General features: G+C 53.1%; 1 protein-coding gene across 1 annotated transcript in view; it reads right to left on the reverse strand.

The window, feature by feature from the left end:
* RANBP3 (RAN binding protein 3) overlaps positions 1 to 22,452 on the reverse strand; it is a gene marked incomplete at its 5' end in the record, with an annotated part of 62,312 nt that overhangs the window by 5,689 nt on the left and 34,171 nt on the right. The window contains 10 exon segments of the mRNA NM_001133401.1: positions 1,360 to 1,469; positions 1,993 to 2,095; positions 3,008 to 3,086; positions 3,801 to 3,904; positions 6,112 to 6,231; positions 9,619 to 9,731; positions 10,652 to 10,744; positions 11,620 to 11,685; positions 19,724 to 19,810; positions 19,899 to 19,935. Coding sequence (NP_001126873.1) covers positions 1,360 to 1,469; positions 1,993 to 2,095; positions 3,008 to 3,086; positions 3,801 to 3,904; positions 6,112 to 6,231; positions 9,619 to 9,731; positions 10,652 to 10,744; positions 11,620 to 11,685; positions 19,724 to 19,810; positions 19,899 to 19,935 — 912 coding nt within the window.

Consider the following 22,452-nt stretch of genomic DNA (forward strand, 5'->3'; position numbering starts at 1 on the left):
TACGCGCATCTCACTCAGTCTTAATAAAGAATGAGGCTCCGACTCCCGCCGCAACGTGGATGAACCTCTGGCTCAGTGAGAGAAGCCAGACACGAAAGGCCACATAGTGCGTTGACGCCATTTATATGAAATGTCAAAGACAGGCAAAAAACAGAGACAGGAAGTGGATTCGTGGCTACCAGAGGCTGGGGAGGGAGGAGGAGTTACTGCGAACAGACAACGCTCTTTCTGAGGGAATGGGACAGTGTTCTTTTTGGGGGCAAAAATGTTGTACGTTAGATTGTGGTGAAAGTTGTCTGACTCTGTGAATATACTAGAAACCACGGAATTGTATGCTTTAAAAGGATGGATTATATAGCATGTGTACTATATTTCAATACAGCAGTTTTGTATATATAAACAAAGAAAAATACGAGACAGACACCCCTACATGGCTTTCCACATACCCCCTAAGTCAATCTCTTTCAACATGAACAGATGACAAAATGGTAAGTGGGAAAAAAGAACAGTACTCTTAAGAACCCTACAATACGCCACCCGGTTTACAGACACAGACACATGCTTATGTGCCACGGGAGAGGAAGCAGATGGATGCTGCCCAACCTGGGTGGTGCTGCCTCAGGAGGAGGGGACGGGGAACGCCAACAAGGGACAGTGGGATGGAAGCTCTGGCTGCACCTGATTTTTTTCCCTACGAAGACACCACAGGATGCCAGGTGACAAATAATTACAGTTGCCAGCTCTAGGTGACAAAAGATGTTTGTTATGACAGTCTTTGTCATTCCCTGAACCATCAAAAATGTCTCAGGCCAGGCGCGGTGGCTCACACCTGTAATCCCAGCACTTTGGGCGGCCAAGGCGAGTAGATCACATGAGGTCTGGAGTTCAAGACCAGCCTGGCCAACATGGTGAAACCCTGTCTCCACTAAAATACCAAAATTAGCCTGGCGTGGTGGTGCACGCCTGTAATCCCAGCTACTCAGGAGACTGAGGCGCAAGAATTCCTTGAACCCAGGAAGCAGAGGTTGCAGTGAGCCGAGATCGTGCCACTGTACTCCGGCCTGGGTGACAGAATAAGACGCTGTCTCAAAAAAAATTAAAAAAAACAAAACAAAACAACAAAACAAAGAATGTCTCAAACAGATCCTCCTCCTCTGAAACCAAAGACATGCGAGAAGCCCCTGAGCCTAAGCTCTCTCTACAAACACCACCAACAAAGTCCCAGAGCGTGGGGCCAGTGGCCCCTCTGTCATCTCAGGGGCAGGCCTGTGTGCTCAGAGGATGTGGGCCCAGCCCTTGCAATTGGACCCCCAGGTGCATGGAAGACCCAGGGCCACTGAGGAGGGGCCGGCCCCTCACCTGTAACACGTTGCTCTCCGCCTCCTCCCCGGTGATGACTTCCACTTTTTCCAACAAACACTTCCGCGCTGTTGCCTTGGTGTAGGCGGCTGCCGACTCGGCCAGGGACTCTGAAAAGTTATTGGCCAAAAAGACTGACTGATTATTTGGCGAGAGGAGAGCCATCTCCCCTTATCCCACAGGAGATGAGAGGGTTGGTTCTGGTCTCAAGGATGCCTGCTGCCCCTGGTAGGCCTGCCCCGGCAACCCAAGCGGACCCTAGACACAGCCAGGGCACGTGGCCTCAGAAGCTGCAGGGAGACCATCTGGGGGCAAAGTGTGGCCCCAGACTCTCGTGTTCCTGCTGAGCAGAGGACAGGGGGACAGTGAGGGACTCCTCCACGCCTGCTGCCTGCGCCTCCCCACCCTCCCCACGGCCACAAGGCGACACAGGCTCTCGAGTTCTTTATCACAAACCCATCTCTGCTCACTGCAAGGCAGGGCCCTGGAGCTGGTTCACGTGTGGTCGTTACTGCTGTGGGAGTTGGGCTCCTTATCCCTCCCGGCTGGGGGTGGGAATGGACCCAGCATCCCCTCATCATCCCCCAAGATGATCTACCATTAGCCCCATGCAGCGGTGGGATGCTAACATACCTTTCTCAGGGGTGGCCTCCTGGGACGAGGACTCAGACCCTGACTCGGCAGCCGCATTTTCCCTGTTGGCATCTGAACTGACCTCGTTTAATTTTGGGGGGCTCTGCAGGGACACAAAAGCATACAAGGAAGAGGGCATTTGTGTGGTCCTTCAGCGGCAGCTCCGAGCACCTCTCTACCTGGCCCCCAACACCATGCTGCCCCCAGCACTCCTGCCTGCTCCTGGTGACACCCTGAACTGCCTGGGAGCTCCCCACGTGGTCCCTCAGGCATCACTACGGGGTGAGTGCCACCAGCCGACAGTCCCCTCAAGCCACACTGGTCACTCTGTCTGGGTGAGGCAAGACTTTGAATATTTCATTGAAATAGAAAAAGCACAGTGTGGCCACAAAGGAAGAGAAGCTGCAGAGTACTTAATGCAGCATAACTCAAGACAGAGCTAGAGTGACCAGGCGGCTCAGGACAGGCCCTCACGCAGTCGCAGTGGAGCTGGGTGCAATCAGGAAGAAAACAGAACATGTGTAAAGAGGTAGGCAAGCCATTCTAGAACCCTCTCCCAGGCTGGCTGGGCTCCTGGGAACAGAGACGGGCCTTTCGTGCACCCAAGGCCTTGGCTGCAGTTATGCTCACAGGAGCAGGGAGGCCAGCAGCCCTGTCCGCCGGCACGGCTGGCCCCGTCCCACAGGACTTTTGTCAGTTGGCCTGGTGGGGAGGAACCGTGGACCCCGACTGCCAGCAGGACCCTGCAGCCTCCAGGGAAGCCCATCTTGGGATGAAGTTGGCCCTGGTCAGCACGGAGGAGCCGGGAAAAGCGAATGCCAGTTCGTAGGCAGCCAGTGGCCTTGGCCAGTTTTCACGCTGAGTCTGAGCAGGGTCCTCCCTCTCTCACTTGCTACTGAAGGCATCCCCATCTCACACAGGACGACGCAGCAGCCCTGCTCTCCATGTCCCCTTGACCTGCGGCTGGCGCCGAGAGCCTCTGGTCCCTAAGAACATTCCCAACACAGCCACTCACCAAAACTCGCTCGCTCATGTTCTGGCCAAATACAAATTTGTTGCTGGAGGCGTCGGCACTATTGGTTGAGTTCTCTAAACTGAAGAGAAGATGTGCAATGAGTGTGGGGGCGTCACATGGGAACATGGCCAGGCAAATGTGTGGGCACCCATGGAGCACACACTGGTGCAGAGGGCACAGTGGAGGGGCCTCTCACACTGTGCACGGGATGGCGTGTCAGAGGCAGGAAGCCACACACCTCCCTGTGCCATTGGAAACATTAACCCTTAGCTCGCCCTCATGGAGGGGCCCCACAGCATGAGGGAAGCCACCTTCCACCTGCTCTGCCCGCCCATCTCCCAGGCGGGACACACTTTCTTCTGAGACACCTGGAGGGGCAGCTGGGCCGTGGGTAGCATCACCCCCAGCCATGTCAGTCAAGGGCGTGATGAGATCTTTGCCCCAGGTGCCCAAACCCAGGATAAGGGGGTGCCTGAGTCACCTCTGGTCTGCTCTGTTCTGCTCTGGGCATGAGGTCCACAAGACAGAGGGCATAATCCAAGGGCTGGGCTGTAGCCTCCATGGGCCCCTGGACAACCCCACAGAACTCTGGTCCTGTCTCAGGCGTCCAGTGAATCCCAGGACAAGGCCCACCACCCTGGCCCACCCAAGGTTGTGCCCAGAGAGGGGCCTGAGTGCAACCTGGATTCTGGGCCTGAGTCGGGCACGGGGACCACAGACCCCTCTCTGGCAGAAGCCCTCGCGGCCACCTGCATCGCCATGCCAGGCTGGCCGCTGGGACTGAGACACACACCTGGAACTGATATACTGGAGGAAATAGTTTGTTGCGGTTGGTGTGTCTGCGCTGGGGTGTCCGGCATTCTCCATGTCGGCTTCGTCCATGCTCTCATTGATCAGCTGGAAATGAGACGGAGTGCTCAGTAATTGGGGGTGGGGTGGTGCCTGCAGTTCCACAGCTCAGTGTCTGCAGACCCTCTGGGCTGCGTGGAGCTGCTCGGAGCCATGAACCCTCTCCTGTACCCGCCTGTGTGTGTGCGCGTGCATGTACGGGGGGCAGGGCTATAATCAACTCCACCACCTTTTGCTTTAACAGTTAAGATGGAAAGAGAGCTCATGAAGCTTCAAGGAGCCTTTTCCACCTTGTTATAAAACCACGCCTAAGCTGGCCTCTCGGTCAACACTTCACACCAATAACACAACGTTACAAAGCTGGTGTTTTGGGGGGTTTACTATGAACATGATAGAAGCAGCATTTCTTGAGGGCCTCTTTCCTACCAGCTGCTATGCTGAGTCTGTCAATGCACGATCTGCTTTAATCCTCACGAGGCCTGGGAGGGGGATGTTAGGGACCCTGTTTGACCAACAAGGAAGCAGAGGCTCAGAGGGTTAAGAAACCATGGCTCTGGCTGGGCGCAGTGGCTCATGCCTGTAATATCAGCACTTTGGGAGGCTGAGGTGGCGGGGAATCACTTGAGGTCAGGAATTCGAGACCAGTCTGGCCAACATGGAGAAACCCCCACCTCTACTAAAAATACAAAAAATTAGCTGGATGTGGCAGTGGGCACCTGTAATCCCAGATATTTGGGAGGCTGAGGCAGGAGAATCGCCTGAACCCAGGAGGTGGAGGTTGCAGTGAGCAGAGATCATGCCACTGCACTCTAGCCTAGGTGACACAGCAAGACTTCGTGTCCAAAGAAAAAGAAAGAATCCATGGCTCAAGTTTGCCCTGGAAGGAGAGGCTGGGATTTGACTGAGACTGCAAAGTGCACGTAAGCCTCTGACTTCTGCAAGAAGCCGACACCACCAAATTCAAAGCAGCTGTCTCCCCAGACTCAAGGCAGAGATTCCATAGGGCCTGAACTCCACAGGCCAAGCCCTTCCCCACCTCTTGCCCTCCCTTCCTCCTTGGAGGGAGCAGCCCCTGAGGGACTCATTATTTTGCCTAAAGCCATGGCGACAGCAACATCAACTTTCCACACTTCTCGACCTGGGGTTCTGTTGGATGGTGAATAACAGAAAGGAAAGCAGAAAACACAAGCTGGTGCTTTCTGCATGCTAGAGAGGTTTTTGTTTATTTCAGGGCCCTCCCCGTCAACACAACTGACATGTTGACACTGGGCCCAGAACATTCCCTGCGGTGTGGCTATCCTGGGCACTGCAAGGGGCTGAGTGGCATCCCTGACCTCCAGAAGTACCTCCCAGTTGTGACAACCACAAATGTCTCTAGACACAGCCATCGATACCGCCTCTCGGGCTTTGAAAGAAGCTTCTTGCCAGTGGAGGTGCTAGAGATGCCGTAGCATATTCCATGTCTGTGGCTGGGAAAGGTGGTACTGGCTGACCCTCGTCTTCCTAGAGTCCCAGTGCATGGTCCAGGGCCACTGTTTCCAACCACTGCCAGCCCTTCCCCACCCCACAATCTCCATACTAGGACCACATGCCTGGAGGGCAGCCACGAGGTGGCAGACGCTTTGCTCCCTTTCAGGAGAGAAGACAGTGTTGTCACCCCACTCTGCCCCACTTAAAAAAAAAATAAGGTTACAGTTCTTAATGGGGGCGATTCTACTCCACAGGGAATACTGGCCACGTCTGGGGACATTTGTGGTTGTCAGGAGCATTGGGTGTGGAGGCCAGTGATGCTCCTCAGCACCCTGCAGTGCCCAGGGCGACTCCTCAGAAACTAAGAATGGTCCAGCCATAATGCTGCTAGTGCTGAAACGGAGAAATCCTGAAGTACGGGAACAGAAACCTCTGGGCAGAGCTGAGAACACTGGACCATGCTGTCTTTCTTCTCTGCTATGAAAGCCTGAGGCCTCCGGTTCAGTCACCTTCCCTGTCCCCTGCTACCATGAGTACCAGGGACCCTGACTTGAGAAGTCACTGCAGGTGAGGGCTTCGAAGCCTGGGCCACTGGTGGGGAAGTGCCAGGGCCTAGCACACGCACACCAGCAGCGGACTGTGCCGTGAGCCATGGGGCTGCCTCGCTAACACCTTCTTTGTCCCACGCTCCCCTCCCCTGTTAAAAGGAAAATCTACCGACTTGCCTGCTGTTGAACTTGGGGAAGGCATCAAAAGTCAACGTGCTGGTTCAACGGCTCACATACCTTAACTCTGTCCCTCAAGTTCTGCCCAAATACAAAGGCTTGCTGTGTGGCGGGGTCTTTTTTCTCACAGGCTTCCTCTCCAGAGGCATTGCTGGACTCATTTTTCTGGGGCTCTTTCTCCTATCAAAAACCAAAACAAAACAGAGTAATCAAAACCAGTGCCACACTTGGCCCAGATGGATGCCCAGCAATCCCACACCAGATCATGTACTCCACACGTCTCCTCTGCACGTGCCTGCAGTCCCAGCTACTCAGAAGGCTGAGACAGGAGGACTGCTTGAGCCTGGGAGTTGTAGTGAACTGAGATCACACCATTGCACTTCAGCCTGGGTGACAGAGCAAGAACCTGTCTCCAAACAACGAAAAAGAAACACCTGTGCCCTGCAGAAGCCTTAGTGCCGGCAGAGGACAGGAAATAACCTGGATGCTCATCATTAGCCAAGGAACGAAATAATTTACGATAGAAAATATGGGGGAAAAAAAAGTACAGCACAGCTGTTACCACCGAGAGGGAGGTAGGCCTCTGACATGCCCACAATACATGGATCAGAGAAGAGAGCAGCTTGTGGGACACGGAAGTGCGATTCCATTTCTGTTAAAGCCAACCCAGTCCCGTGTGTGTGTGTGTGTTGAGGAATGCCCAGGAAAATAAGCTGGGAGAGAGAATTCAAACTACTGACAGAGGTTACCCGGGAACCTCTTAGCTGGAGGGTGGCTCCCGCTTGTTACTTTCTAGGATTTCCATTTTGTGTAAATATTTTCAACTTGTAGGCATGACTTTTGTAACTAAATATCCTAAGACCAAATGCATTGATCTTGAGATAATGGAATATGGAGTTGCTTATAATTTGTATATGTCTTTCTTATACCACATGATAAAAAAGGTGTTGTAGAATTTGAAAAGAAATTTTAAAAGGCTTTTGGCAGATCTTTGGAGTCTCTGGCGATGTGTACAGTGGACATGAACGTGAGGCAGGGAGCGTTTTCCTGGGAGATGTTGTGAAGGGACCTGACAACCGTGAACTCGGAGGTGAGAAAGGCTGCAGGCAGCTTCTGACTGGCTCAGCGTGTCCAGAGGGCAGGGAAGCCTGGAGTTACAATGCCGGGCCCAGAATCAGTGGATCACAGGGCTGAGGGCACTTTCTGGTCCAACTGTGAAGAAAGTGAAGAGTTTAAATGTTTCTCTACTGCGCTCCCTAGAGATTCTGCTATTGCTGACTTCACATTGCATCCTTGTGCCTGTGCAAGAGTGAACGTGGCTTTTTAAAATTAAACACACACCGTGTTTGGCGACCTGGAAGTCCTCAGAGGATGGGCTAATCCCCAGCCCCACTAGGGCCGCCTGCAGACCGTGGGGGATGCACTTCCGGCAGAAACACTCCCTGGCTCTTGGCTTTGTGCGCTGTGTGCCCCCTGCTCACACCGACTGGTGCTAATCCCGGGTGGGCAGAGCCCACAGAGTCACCTGAGATGGGGCAGGCAAACAGCAAAATGTTTCTGACCACAGGGTATGTCTATGACCTGGCGGGGCCTGCTTAGAGGATTCGCTGAAACTGATAAACGAATCCCGAGGCCTGTAACCAGTCTGAGACTCTGTGTGTGTGTGGGGCGGGAGGGGAAGCCTCTTCCCCACTTTCCCAAAGACGGTACCAGGAGCTCCCCCATGGGTCGCCCCCAACATCTAAGCCCTCCTTAGAGGAGATGCCTCACAGCTCACGTTCCCGATGAGCAGTGTGTACCATGTTCATGGGCGGCTTGGAAAAGCTCGGGCTCCTGCTGCAGGGCCAGAGAAGGATACACACGGCAAGCCTGGCGAATCTCAACAGTACCGGGTGTGGTCAGAGGGCAGCGTGGGTGTGGCCGCGTGGCTCCAATGGAGACCCACATGGAGCAGTGGCTTTGGAGCCAGATGCAGGAGCTGGGAATGGCAGCCAGCAGACCATGGGGTCCAAGGATCAGCTTTAGCTACTGCGGCTGCCCAGCTTGCTGGAGGGAAGATAGCACATCACAACTTCTGAGCTCAACAATTTGGGAACAAGCTGTGTGCACTGCTGAGAAGGGGCTGGAACCGGCAGGAAGACGGACTCCATCCCCTGGGATGGGACACAGCAAGGCCTCTCCAGTGAGGAACAAGCTCTCGGTAGCGGGTGCCGCCAGGTCAGCCTGTGCGCTCACCATCGGGGACAATCAGAGACGTTGGGAGATGGCAGGATAGGCTGGGTCACTTCTAAGTCCTTCTCCAACTCAGAACTGTACACCTGATCTGCTCAGGAGACCTCAGCAGTCAAAGCTTCCAAGCCGCAGAATGTGGTGGAAATGATCCCTATTTCCAATTCAGCAAACTCGTTTGAAAAAGGGCGTGGGGATGTTTTCAAATTTAATTGTTGACAGCCATTTTCACCCTTTGAGCCAGAACATCTACTGGGGACGGGGGGTATAAAACTGCAGGCCATGGACACAGAGCGGAAAATAAACACAAAGATCCAATATAGCTTTTACATGGAAGATACCACATGGTGTTACCCCAACTCTGACTTCAAACCCATCTCTGCCAACTTCAAAGGAGGCTCTTCATCAAAGGCCCTTATTTCACAGTGGCTGTGAAACACAAAGCTTTTGGCCCATATAATCCAAACCATACCCCCGCTTAAATGAAACTATTTCTTTTTTTTTTTTTTAAGGCAGGGTCTGGCTCTGTCGCCCAGGCTGGAATGCAGTGGTGCGACCTCGGCTCACAGCAGCCTCCCCTTCCCGGGCTCAAGCAATCCTCCAGCCTCAGCATCCTGAGTAGCTGGGACTACAGGTACATGCTACCATGCCTGGCTAATCTGTTTATTTTCTGTAGACAGAGTCTTGCTATGTTGCCCAGGGTGGTTTTGAACTCCTGGCCTCAAGCAATCCACCTGCCTCGGCCTCCCAAAGTGCTGAGATTGCAGGTGTGAGCTACTGCGTCTGGCCTAAACCAACTATTTCTGAGATGACTCCCAAGGAAACATTTTCAACTGGAACCACACAGATAGGAGTCTCTGAGGAGTGGTTTGGGTGTGGACACAGAGAGGGGACACATTCCTCATGTTAAACATTGCAAGACACCCATCAGTGACAGCCGTTCCTCGGGCCCTAGTGACTCCTCAGAGTGCAGTGGTTCAGGTCCTCCCTCAGGGCTCACTCCCTTGAGACATGTGGCGGTCAGCCTTGGGTAACAGGCCCTTCCGGCAGAACTTTGGGTAAGAGGCCCTTCCAGCAGAGCTTGCTTGGGAGACACTCTTCTTCTGCCTGACCAGCAAGACCACCCTTGGGAATCTAGATCTGGTTTGTCAGGTACTGTATTTAGAGCCTACTGAGCAAATCCAGAGAGCCTTACAATAGGCCCACGTGGAAACTGCTTGGAACAGGTGACAGCGTGTGGACTCCACAGTGTGCTGGGAAGGCTGCCCTCCCGCTCCCAAGGGGCCCAGCGTGCAGCGCTTCCCTGCCTCAGGACCCACTGACCTCAAGTGCACACACCTCATCGGCAGCTTCGGCAGGACTTCGCCGTGCAGCAGTGTCGGGGGATGCTGCTGGCACTGCCCCCGTGCAGTCTGCTGGGAGGCTGACCCCGTTGGTGCCACTGCTGGGGACTGTGGGAGGGAAGAAGAGTGGGGAATCACAGGTGCTTGGTGGCCCTCCCACCCCCACTCACATAGCTGAGGGGCTGCGCCATGTCTAGTCTAGGGCCCCTCTCATGGTAAAGCCCACAGCACATGTCTCCTTTTTACGGAAGGACCTGGTATCTCTACAAAGAGCCAAAATTCTTGGATTAAAAAAAAAAAAACAAGAGAAACAAACAAAAAAGAGAAACCTGCCGGGCACAGTGGCTCATGCCTGTGGTCCCAGTGCTTTGGGAGGCTGAAGCGGGGAGATTGCTTGGGGCCAGGAGTTTGAGACCAGCCTGGGCAACACAGCAAGTCCCCGTTTCTAAAATAAGACAAAACAAATTAGCTGGGTGTGGTGGTGCATACTTGTGGTCCCAGCTACTTGGGAGGCTGAGGTGGGAGGATCACTTGAGCCCAGGAGCTCAAGGCTGCAGTGAGCTATGATTGCACCAATGCACTCCAGTCTGGGTGACAGAGCAAGACCCCATCTCCAAAAAAAAATAATAATAATAAATAAATAAAATAACCTTTCAAGTTTTTAAAGATAACCTGTGAAAATTGAGGCTGAAATTCTATCTGCAAACACACGGGATAAATCTCATTCCCAGGAGCCGGCCTGCTTTTATGAAGACAGTGAATGAACAAAGCAGGTTTCACCCACAGTCACACTCGGCCAAGGGCTGTGAGGAAGCTGTGGAACCGCCTCTCACTCCTCCGTTGCCAGGGCTCGGGAGGCTTGGGGCTGGAGACGGCTGGGGGGTGATTTAAGGGATCATCTTCCCTGATGTCTGTATTTCTGGTGCATTCAGCAGTCACCTCTGTCGCAACACTGCTGTCCCAGGCGCGACTTCAGGAACGCTCTACCCTGCCGTCTGGGCCTGGGCGCCAGGGCTGCCGTTTCTTACCAGTCTGGGACAGCGCCTTTGGCTGCGGAGCTTGTAACACTGCCGGGCGAAGCACGCTCCGCTGCTGCTCCTTGGGCTTCTGGCTTGGCAGACCTAGGAACAGAAGGCGGCCTTCCCAGTGCCCGCGGACCCCTGCCTGCCCCCAGGCGCTTCAGAGACTGAGCCCTGGCAACCCATTTCATGCCCCTTGCAGGCTAGACTTTTGCAGGGAAGCACTTTTTTAAAAACTTGAGGTTTTTTTTTTTTAACAACTGGACAGGCAGATCTGGCTACTGTTATTTTTATATGTGATTAAGTGAAATTCCCAGTAACCGATGTCTGTGAATTAATCCAGTTAGCACAGTAACGTGGCAGGGCATCAACGGACTCAACAGGCAAGTGGAGACTGTGAGGGGAGAGCAGTGAATTCACAAGCAGCTACCCGGAGGCTCAGGACTCGGTGTGGGGTCATGTACAGACAGGCACATTTTGCACCTGTTTTTCAAAACAGCCATGCTGAGGAAGTCCCTCTGCCAAAGGCAGACGGGGCAAGGACCCTTGTATGTGCCCTGCCCTGTGCAGCATCCCCAGCAGCCTCACTAGCAGCTGGCTCACTAGCAGCGTGCCGCTGGAATGCAGCCACGCTAACTGGGGTGAACACTGTGGTATGTGGGGGCCAGAACATGAAGGACAGACAGGCTGAACCAAGTGCGCTACTGCTGGGCACGGAGCCCGCCTGATGTACCCCGCCTAGCCTGCTCCCGTGCCACCACTGCCCACTTTTCTGAACACACGAGGCTCACAGTCAGGGGTCCCAACCTCCCTGCTCAGACAGCCTCTCTTTAAAGGAGATTTCCAGGGCTCGTGGGTCAGGTTACAAGTGATCTTTCTAGAAAGCAGGCTGAGCCCGCGGTGTCCTGGTGTGGCCGAGCAGAGGTCTGAAAAACGTCAGAAAGTCAGCCCCCGCCCCAGGGAGGTAGACGACCTACCTGCGCTGGGGGCTTGGCCGTGGATCAGCGTTGGTGGCTTCAACCGGAAGCCACTGCTCCTTTCCTCTAAAAGCACAAGACAAAATATCAACAGCAGGTCTGCCTGGGTGGGGGCTGGGCCTGGGGGGCAAGGGCAGGAGAGGACTATGGTCTTGGCCTCAGTGACTCTGGGCTTCGAGAACCAGGGAGAACATTTCCAAATTACAACAGAAGTCTCGTCCGATCAGCGGGCCTGGAAGGCACCTGGAGGAGGGGAGAGGCAAGGGCAGGAGAAACGACGGCTCTTGGGCCAGCTGCTGACCATGGGGGCAGGTGGGGCATCAGCTGCCCTCTCAGCTGCCTATGACCTGCTTGCTGCAGGCTCAGGAGCTGAGCTGCTCAGCAGCCCTGTACCTGGCTCTGGAGAATGTCAGGGAGCCACAGAACACAGGCGCCCAGGCCCCACTTCCATTTCCTAGAAGGCTTGTCTGTCAGAGGACACGTCTGTGGCCAGGAAGAACCCTGGCACCACTACAGATGTCTGGGAAGTGAGACAGGTTTTTGTGATGAAAAGCTCAAAGGTGGCAGACAGTGAGCCTGCCTCCCGTTTCCAGATGTGCCTGCAGAGCTTCCTATCTCAGTGAGGGAGCACTCCTGGCCACCGTGGAGGAGGCCAGCTCTCCCTAGGCCGGAGTCTGGGCTGACAAATTCACAAAACTAGAGGGAAAGGTGAATGCCCAGGAGCTCCTGGGATGGCTCGAGAGCCCAGCCTCGCCCAGCCACCTGTCCACATGGACCCCTTCATCTGTGTGTCCTGGCAACTATGCCCATACGGGGAGTGGGGACGGTGGTCTAATCTGATCCACAACAGGAAGGATTGTCATGAAAGGCCTGTGACTCAGGCAGGCAAGCCTGTTCCTGGGCAAGGCACAGAGACTGTGGCATTATGGCTTCTGGAGGTGGCCCTGCATTTGTGCTAAGCTTTACCCCCTTGTCAAGCTACAGGACACAAGATCAATATACAAAAATCAACTGTGTTTCTAACACTAGCAGTGAATGACCCAAAAGCAAAATTAAGAAAATAATTCCATTTACAATAACACCAAAAGGAATAAAATACCTGGGAATACATTTCACAAGATAAAACTGTAAAACAATGTTAGGACCAGGTACAGTGGCTCATGCCTGTAATCCCAGTGCTTTGGGAGGCTGAAGCAGGAGGACTGCATGAGCCCAAGAGTTTGAGATCAGCTTGGGCAACACTGCAAGACCCTAACTCTACAAAAAATTAAAAACTTAGCCAGGCATGGTGGTACATGCCTGTAGTCCCAGCTACTCAGGAGGCAGAGGTGGGAAGATCACTTGAGCCTGGGAGCTTGAGGTTAGTGAGTTACGACTGTACCACTGCACTCCAGCCTGGGCGACAGAGTGAGACCTTGTCTCAAACAAAACAAAAACATTGCTGGAAGAAATTAAAGGTGTAAATCAATAGAAAGACACCCCCACATGCTGTCTGATTGCATTTCTGTGAAATGCCAGACTAAGCAGAAAGGAGCTGAGCAGTTACCAGGGCTCAAGGGAGGGGGTTGGGGGCAGACTGTGACTAACGGGGATGAGATTTCTTTTTGGGACGATGGAAATGTTCTAAAATTAATCACGTGACGGTTGCACAACTCTGTGGATGTACTAAAACCACATAATTGTACACTAAAACGATGACGACAAAACCCAAAACACCTTGTCAGCCCAAATTTTCAGACTCAAATCAAATCAAGATTCAGCAGGCCAAGGAAGACCCCTCTCCTGCTGTGCCCCGGAGGCGCCGCTGTGCCTGGGCAGCAAGAGGATTGCAGCAACCCTTCTTACTATAATAGTTGCATGAGGGAGTCGAGCCCCAGGGGCTTCTGGCAGCCTGTGTTAGCAGAGCTGGTGCCTCTCCTGTAACAGACTGGTCATAAAAAAACAAACTCAGGAGAGCCAGATCCTGCAAGATGCGGGGGTGAGCCGCCAGATGTTCCTTTTCCGAAGGAAACACTCAATTACATTTCCAAAGCACGGAGCTATGCAGAAGAAGACTGGCAATTTAGGTATGTTTTTAAAAGGTCAAATTCACAATTTAGATAGTTTTTAGCAAGCTGTTCAAGCTGGCTCTCCATGCTGATGTTTTGGCCACAGACTGACTACTGCCCTTCCACACTCCGCTCCGTGCAGAGCTGGTGCTAACGCTGAGGGGAGGCTGGGGGCTGGCCCAAGCTGCCAGGCGGAAGCGGGAGACTTGGATAATCCCTGCCACCGACCTGCCACTAGTGCTAGGCCCAGAGCGTGGCCCTCTCCAGAGCTGCAGACAGACAAGGCGCGCTCCAGGGGCAGCCAAACTCTGGAGGTCCCTGTCACAGGCCCTGCTCCATGAAAACAAGGGTGGTCTCTTCTCATTCCTTCCAGAAACTTTCTTCTGTAACACAAGTCGCAACACAAGTTGCTGAATCATGGCCAGAGCCCGACGCCCGCCACATACCCAAGGGGTGTGGGCCTGTAGAGGATGCTGCACCAGTCTCTGAGGGATGCGCATCACTCCAGAGGAAGAGGACCCCTCCCGCCGGCAGCCTTTGCCCTCCTGGGAAGCCGGCAGGCTCCCTGTCTGAGGGTGCTTTTCGCCTGCCTCAGAGAGCCCCAAGTGATGTCTGTGGGAAGCCATGCTTGCCCCCCAGGGAGCCCCGATTTAACCAGGGAAGGGATGGGAATGAGACTGTGCGCATCAAATGCTGAGAAGGCAGCCTGGCTGGGGCCGGGGTCTGTGCGTGGACGGCGCTGGTGCAGGGTGGGGAGGAGGCTCAGCCATGCGGTGGGCAGGGAGTGATGCCCAATGCACAGAGGACAGAGGGTGCCGGTTTCTTAGTGCCAGAAGAGGGGCGGAATATACCAAGGGAGGCACCCACGTGCCCCTGGCATCATCTCCACATGCAGGCAGGCAGAGAGTAAGAGATCATATGGACAAAGATGTGTGTCCCCAGCTCTGTCCATGGAGGGCCGGGAGCAGGGCTACGCCTGAGGCAGTGAGATCGCAGTACCACATGGAGTGATTTCAGACCTTGGTTTCTAAAGACCATGTTCCCTGAAGAACCAGCGTGCCTCTGAGAAATGCAGATTCCAGGACTGGGATGAGAAAAGAGGCTGAGCCGGGAGGCTCTTGTGACAAAGTAAGGATAGTGCTCAGATGAACAATGGGGACCTGCCTGACAGGGCTTCCACTGGCCGAATCTGGGACAACCTGAACATTAAATAAAAACCAGTAACCACAGACAGTCACCCACTGATGCCAACAGAAGCTCGCCTGTCCATGTTGACACCATCAATCAAGGAACAAGTACGTGGAGAGAAGGGCAAGCTCCTCCTTCCAGTGAACACCACTAATCAACGCAGCAGGGATGGTGCTCAGAGAATCCCATGGGTGGTACGTGCCTGTAATCCTAGCTACTTGAGAGGCCGAGGCTCGAGAATCTCTTGAACTCAGGAGGCAGAGGGTGCAGTGAGCCGAGATTGTGCCACTGCACTCCAGCCTGGGCAACAGAGCAAGATTCTGTCTCAAAAAAAAAAAAAAAAAAAAAAAGGAAGAGAATCCCATGGGGCAGTCGTCAGCGGGAAACATCACTCCGAAGACATCACTGGGCGAGAGCACTGGAGGGCAGGAGTGTGACACACGGTCCCAGAGTCTAAAGTGTCTCTCAGAAACCATCCAGCACAAAGGGGAAAGTAGCTTTACAGTGGCAAAACCTGGCAGACAGCACCCTGATCAAGGAGCACAGCTACCCCGTGCTGGTAAGGGGACAAGTGAGTACTGTGCATGGTTTCTGTGACGTTCTCATCCAAGATGCCACACCTGGGTCTCACCACCAGGACATACTGGACAGGCCCCAACCAAGACACTTCTACCCAACAGCTGACCTGTAATCCTCGAGGTCATGAAAGTCAAGGGAAGCCTGAAGACCCGTTCCCGATGAAAGTGGAGGCATGTGAGGTAGGACCAGGGTCTGAGTCCTTTTTTCTAATGGACTCATGGAGCTGACTAGAGAAAGCTAAATGGGGTCTTCAGACAAAAGGGACAGAGAAATTCTGTAAGTGTTAAAGCTTTTCAAAATTAAAGCTAAAAAACAGAAGGCAGGCAGACAAGGATGTGAAGTTGGCTTTGCAGAACTGATGTGTGGCTAATATGACTGCCTTTTCATGCTTGAGGGCACTGGGGCTTTAAACCATGCCACGTCGGGGCCTGTGAAACAGCTGCCCTGCTCCTGAGGCTGGAGGGGAAAGGTCTGTGGGGAGAGAGACAGGAGGGAGGCCGTCGCTCACAGACCTCAGAAGCGATCATGAGATTTGTAACAGAGCTCAGCAGCACAAATGGGTCCAGACACACGGCTTTAGTAACTGATCACCTAAAGCAGAACCTGCCTCACCGTGGCAGGCTCTGTGCCCCCATCCAGACCACCACCTGCTAAGAGACACCCCAGGAATAACCAACATCGTGCCCTTCCTGAGGACCCTGAAACACCAAGCCCTTCTGCAGGATGAGACCAGGTGGTCGGCTCAAAACAGTTTGCTTTTAGAGTCAAAATGCCTCATTGAAACGGGGCCATCAACTCAATGCTGAGAGTCGTAAAAACCCACCTCTTCCCTTGACACGGACATCACGCCAGCAGCTAACTTATCTCACAATGCTTTTGAAGTCGGCAATGAATTTATATATGGTAGGCTGGGTTACAGAATTCAGGTTGTTAAACTCGCTTGTTAAATCTTTTATGAGGAATTTCAGCCACGTGGGAGAAACTTTCAGGAAACCTTGGAGTTGGTTCTCCAGTGAAAGACCAAAAAGGCAGGCTCCATATTCTTCAGAAAGGGGGAGCGGCTTTCCTTAAAATTTTAAAGCTGGGGGCCAGACGTGGTGGCTCATGCCTGTAATCCTAGCACTTTGGGAGGCTGAGGCAGGCAGCTCGCTTGAGGTCAGGAGTTCGAGACCAGCCTGGCCAACACGGCGAAACCCCGTCTCTACTAAAAATACAAAACATTAGCTGGGCATGGTGGCACATGCCTGTAATCCCAGCTACTTGGGAGGCTGAGGCAGGAGAATTGCTTGAACCCAGGAGACGGAGGTTGCAGTGACCCAAGATCGCCCCATTGCACTCCAGCCTGGGGGACAAGAGCGAAACTCCGTCTCCAAAACACACAAAAAAGTTTTGAAGCTGTGATTAAACATATTTATCTAGGTAGGTCTAAGCAAAATTAATGTGAGAATACACAAAAAAGAGGTCTGGAAATTCACCAACTTCACAGGCGTTACCTTTGGGATGGCAGGGTGAGTGGGGAAGGGGCAGGGATTCTTTTTACTTGAAATATTTCTGATTTACTTTAAAGAAAAAACAATTATGGGCCAGGTGCGGTGGCTCATGCCTGTAATTCCAGTACTTTGGGAGGCCGAGACGGGTGCATCACCTGAGGTCAGGAGTTCGAGACCAGCCTGGCCAACAGGTGAAACCCTGTTTCTACTAAAAAATACAAAATTACCCCGGCATTGTGGTGTGCGCCTGTAAACCCAGCTACTCGGGAAGCTGAGGCAGGAGAATCACTTGAACCCGGGAGGCGGAGGTTGCAGTGATTTGAGATCACATCACTGCACTCCAGCCTGGGCAAAAAGAGTGAAAGTCTGTCTAAAAAACCAAAAAACCCCAATTATGAATGCATTACTTGTATAAAATTTTGAAAAATGAGTGATACATTTCTTCACAGGTTGTTTTTAGAGGACTTAGAGCTCCATGCAACCAGGCCCTGCTTGCAGAAACAAACATGAGGGCTTATGAAGCCTTATCTCACGCCGATCCCCAGACTATGAGCTGAAGAGTTGGGGGAAAAATTTTAACAGCTGAAAAAGAACTGACTTTAAATGCCTGCTGAAGATCTGATTTTCTAACACCAATTGCTTTTCCTTCCAGGAGAACCCCCAGGCCGGGCGGGAAGGCAGAGGGGCGGGGGCTCACCTGGCTCTGAGTCGGAATTGCCTGCAGATGGCTCGCAGAAGCTTGATGGCATAAAAACATTGTTTTTTGAAACTGTCGACAAGGAGGTGCAGGCGGGGGAGGGAACAAGAGGAAAAACAGCATGAATGGGTGGGGTGGACCCTTAGAGATCACCTCTCCCACCTGAGGGGTGGATTCTCACGTCCCACGGGAGGAGACGGAACAGCACACAAACAGGGCATTCAGTCTTTCCCCAGAAAAGCAAACCCCAAGACTCTCTTTACAGCACTACGAGGGTCTCCAGCCCGACGGTCTTCATCTGTCTGATGACTACAGTCAACTCTGGTCAACCGGGGGCACCCCCTTGTCCCTGCACCTCTGTAGGGGCAGCCGGCAGGGAAGATGTCGGATGCTCCAGGCCACATTGGAGGCCCTGAGTCCTTCTTACCTGTCAAGGCTTGCCCATGGGGTTCCCCCTCCCCCACCTAAGATCTTCCTTCACCAGGGCAACTGCTTCCCAGGCAACAGGTTTCCAAAAATGAAGTGGAATTCGTAGGGGAAGAACTCACTCTACGCAGAATGGAACCAAAGACAACACTGTTCAAATTATTGGTGCCCCTCACGCCTCCAGTTACCCTGCAGAGCTGAGTGTCTCTTGGGGGTTGCTGCGCTGGACGGGAGGTGATTTGAAGAGGGCCGGGGAGAAGAATGGTGGTCCCTCGCCTCTTTAGCCTACATTCACAGCCCAAACACCTCCTCTTCTCTATGCTAGTTTTCGTTGCAGCAAGCATGCTTCAGCAGTGGGCGGTGAGTGGGAAGGAATAAAATCAACGAGCAGGAAGTGAAGCTCCCTCATTCCACAGAACACCTATCCACGGGCGCAAAGATCCTTAAATTAAAAGGATGTCAACTGCAGCCTGGACTGCAAGCCATCTGGACAGTTCCGCAATATCTGGTCAGCAGATGACAGTGTACTAGCACTGGAAAACCTAATGTAGCTGCGCAAAAAGACACGGCCATGTCCAAAACCAACGTGATGGGAAAAGGGCATGAAAACAAGGGTGTGGAGGGGTGACTTGGGAAGAACCCTGGCTTCCTACGCTGTGTGTTCCTGTATCGCATGCGTGACTTCTGTAAGCAGAAACAACTTGACATCCTGAAGGTTCAGGACTGTAAAATGGTTTACATGAACTTTCCAGGAATGGATTTCAGTTGGGTAACCGGAGAACCTGTCTAAACACTCATGTATGTCCAAGTTGGCGCTACAGACAGCTAAGACAGAGGCCACGAGACAATGCCAGAGTGGGAAGTCAAGACGAGGATGAGAGAATAGCCCTGCGGTGGCATTTACCCTCAAATCTGCAGAGTTGTGCCCATGGCAGGAGGCCGGGCTTTCTGAGTGTCACGTTAAGTAGTGCCGATGGCATTATCTGCCTCAGGAACCTTTCTCCTGTACCAGCCTGCATGAGTCCCCAGGCCGACCTCCATGCCTGTGCTCAGACCAGGCCTCACACGTCCAGGGCCTTCGAGCCCTTTAGCCTGCCCTGCTCCACAGTCTGAGCCTGGCCCACCCTTCCAGGCCCCCGCAAGCTCCTCTCCTCTGGGAGTTCACAGCATCACACACGGGCCTCTGCTGGGGCCTCCTGGCTTGCTGGTTACCGTGTGTGTGTGCATGCTTGTGTGTACATGCACGTGCGTGTCTGGGCTACTGCACTGGACTGCCCGCGCTGGGCATGCAGCTGAGGGGTCAGGAGAACACCCCACCCCTAAACCCCCAGTCTGTGCCCAGCCTTAGAAAGAGGAGATGTAATTAACAGGCAGAGGCCCCAACAGGGCTCTCAGCAGTCAACCCCTTTCCTCCATTTCAGAGGGACGATCTCTTCACAGTCTTCCTCAGGCCACCAAGTCTCACCATGCCATCAGTGTCACTGATTTGAGACAAGGACCCCGGGTGCTGCACTCTGGGCAAGCTCTCACCTCACTCCTGACCAAGCCTGAGCCTCAGATCGACTCTAATCAGAGCTGGGCAGGAAGGACACAGCAGATGGATGCGCAGCACTGAGGGGAATGGCGGGTTTGTAAGCATAAACGCTTTCACCATTCGGTACGTTTGCATATTTTACCTGACTGTGAGGGTGGGAACTGGGTTAAAGAGGACGTTCTTTCTCGCTTGACAGGAGGGCAGTAGTTTCCATCTTCTCTGTCAGAATCTACAGAAAACAATGAGAAGAGGAGAAAAATCAGGTTGCTTCTGTCTTTAAAATTGAAGATGGTCAAAGGTGTTAGAGAGCTCCTTACCTTCTCCGCCTTCAGGACTGGAGCTGCCAGCTGACCTCTGAAACAAGGAGCACACAGCCGGGGTCAGAGGGCATCAGGCTCACGGCAGCCGAGCAATTCTCGGCTCCGTAACAAATATCCCAACATGCACCACGGGCAGCTAACTCCCAGAGCCTAGCACCCGAATGAGAGCCAGGATTTCAGCCTAAAGCTCAAAAATCCCCCCGATGAACCTCTGCACCCAGCTTCACAAACACATGCCAAGGAATCCTCTCAGTGGCTGGGAAAGCATCCGCAGCACCCGGATCAGTTTCTTGTTTCTCCACAGGTTACGCTAACTGGCCTGCCACCCCCAAACTCAAACACAGCTGAACCTCATCTGGCCCCTGTTCATCCTGCCAAGAGCTGAAAAGCGACCCTCTCCACCCTTGAGGTCAGCGGACTTGTGTAAAATGGTCGCATCACACCGGATAGGAGTGGTTTCCCTTCCTTGCCCTGGAACAGTCTACCGTGCACATCCTTGTCTCAGGGTGGGCTGTTATTCCCAGAGCAAGCAAGAGCTTGGATGTTTTGGACCAAAGCCCACTTGCGACGTGTTTAGAACAGAACCATCAAAGACAAAGCCCAGTCACAGGCTGAGGGAAGGCACCTGAAGAATTCCCTATTCCACAAACTTTAGCTTTAGAGTGTGAACAACTAGCAACCAAGACTTAAAATGGGTTCATGACCAGCCTGACCGACATGGTGAAACCCTGTCTCTACTAAATATACAAAAAAAAAGTAGCTGGGTGTGGTGGCGCACGCCTGTAATCTCAGCTACAGGCTGAGGCACAAGAATCGCTTGAGCCCGGGAGGCAGAGATTGCAGTGAGCTGAGATCATGCCACTGCACTCCAGCCTGGGTGACACAGTGAGACTCTGTCTCAAAAAAAAAAAAAAAGGACTTAAAATGGGCTGGGCGCAGTGGCTCATGCCCGTAATCCCAGCACTTTGGGAAGCTGAGGCAGAAGGATCGTTTGAGCCCAGGAGTTTGAGACCAGCCTGGGAAACATGGTGAGACTCTGTCTTTATAAAAAACCCAACCACACAAAAATCAGCTGGGCAGGGGGGTGAATGCTTGTAGCCCCAGCTCCCCGGGAGGCTGAGGAAGGAGGAGCACTTGAGCCCGGGGGTCTGAGGCTGCAGTGAGCTATGACCATGCCACTGCACTCCAGCCTGAAGGACACATCGCATCTGAAAAAAACAAAACAAACTCAAAACTTAAAATGCGTAGTGTTTATCCTCTCCCCCAACACAATCCCTCATTTATGGCCTGTCTCAGAATTTAGCAGCCCAAAGTGCACCAATGAGTGAGGGCCGCTCCTCCTGGCGCGCTCCCCTGCAAGAGCAAGCTGAAAAGCCAATTTTCTTATTTTCAAAAATGCTCCTCAGAGGTCAAGTTTAGCCAAATGAGGCCCGCCTGCCTCGACGAGCTGCTGGGGCTCACGGGAGGTGAGACATGTGAAAGTGCTTTGCAAACTGCAGAGTGGCCTGGGAAAGCAAACTGCAATAAATAAAACTGAGGAGCACAGGAGCCAAGGCAGACCCCTGCTTTAAGTCGGGGCGGTGCATTTTCCCATAAAGGGCCAGACTGTCGGTACCGCTGGCTTTGTGGGCCACATTTGGTGTCTGTCATATATTCTTGTTTTTGCTTTTATAATCCTTTAAAAATGTAAACATCATCTTAGCTTACAGGCCCAGGACTGGAGCGTGTGGCAGTGAGAGCCCAGAGAAGGCAGGAAGTTGACTTGAAGTCACATAGCTCGTTCACGACGGTCAGAAAAAAAGCTACCCTGGACTTTCTCCATCCGTGTGAGCTGACAACGTGGGTTTGTGTGGGAAAAGCAAGCCTGAGCTTCTTGCTTGAGGCCTGTGTTCTGAGAGGGCTTTGTAAATGCTCCCAGGGGACTGTACGAGTGAGGGCTGATTATCACTATCCCCATGAGATGACATCATCAAAGTGTGGGAAACACAAAATCCTTGTAACACAACAGTGGGTTCTATTAGTCACTGGGGCAATTATGAAAATACCACTGAGTCCAAAACACAATGCCATCAAGCAGCCAGGCCCTAGAGTCAGTACCAACTCCGGCCAGGACAAGAGCACGAGGGGTGCAGAGGCTGCTTGGTCCCTGCTGCCTCTTGAAGGCCGGAAGAACTGTCAGTTTATTCCAGCTCTGCCATTTTCTAGGGGTGAAACCTTACCTTGCCCAGCCTTCGGTCTCCTCACCTGGAAAACAGGGACGCGTGAGGTGACAGGCAGGGCAGGTAAGGTGCTCAGCCCAGTGCCCTGCACGCTGGGAGCAGATGATTACAATGCTTGTGACCCACACCTGATGAGACCAAACTCCCAACCGATGTAAAATCCGGAGGCTATGCTGGGGGCAGGGCCTTAGAGCTCAAGGTAGGCATGAATAGGGAGTCAGGGGTGTGGAGTGAGTCCTGGGTGCAGCCAGGAGGCGAGGGACCTGGACTGGGAACCTTTCTAGAAATGCCAGAGCCTGGGGTTGCATCTGATAGTGCTGAGCTGTCACCAC

Source organism: Pongo abelii, chromosome 20 (assembly GCF_028885655.2).
Source record: "Pongo abelii isolate AG06213 chromosome 20, NHGRI_mPonAbe1-v2.0_pri, whole genome shotgun sequence".
NCBI classification, from domain to species: domain Eukaryota; kingdom Metazoa; phylum Chordata; class Mammalia; order Primates; family Hominidae; genus Pongo; species Pongo abelii.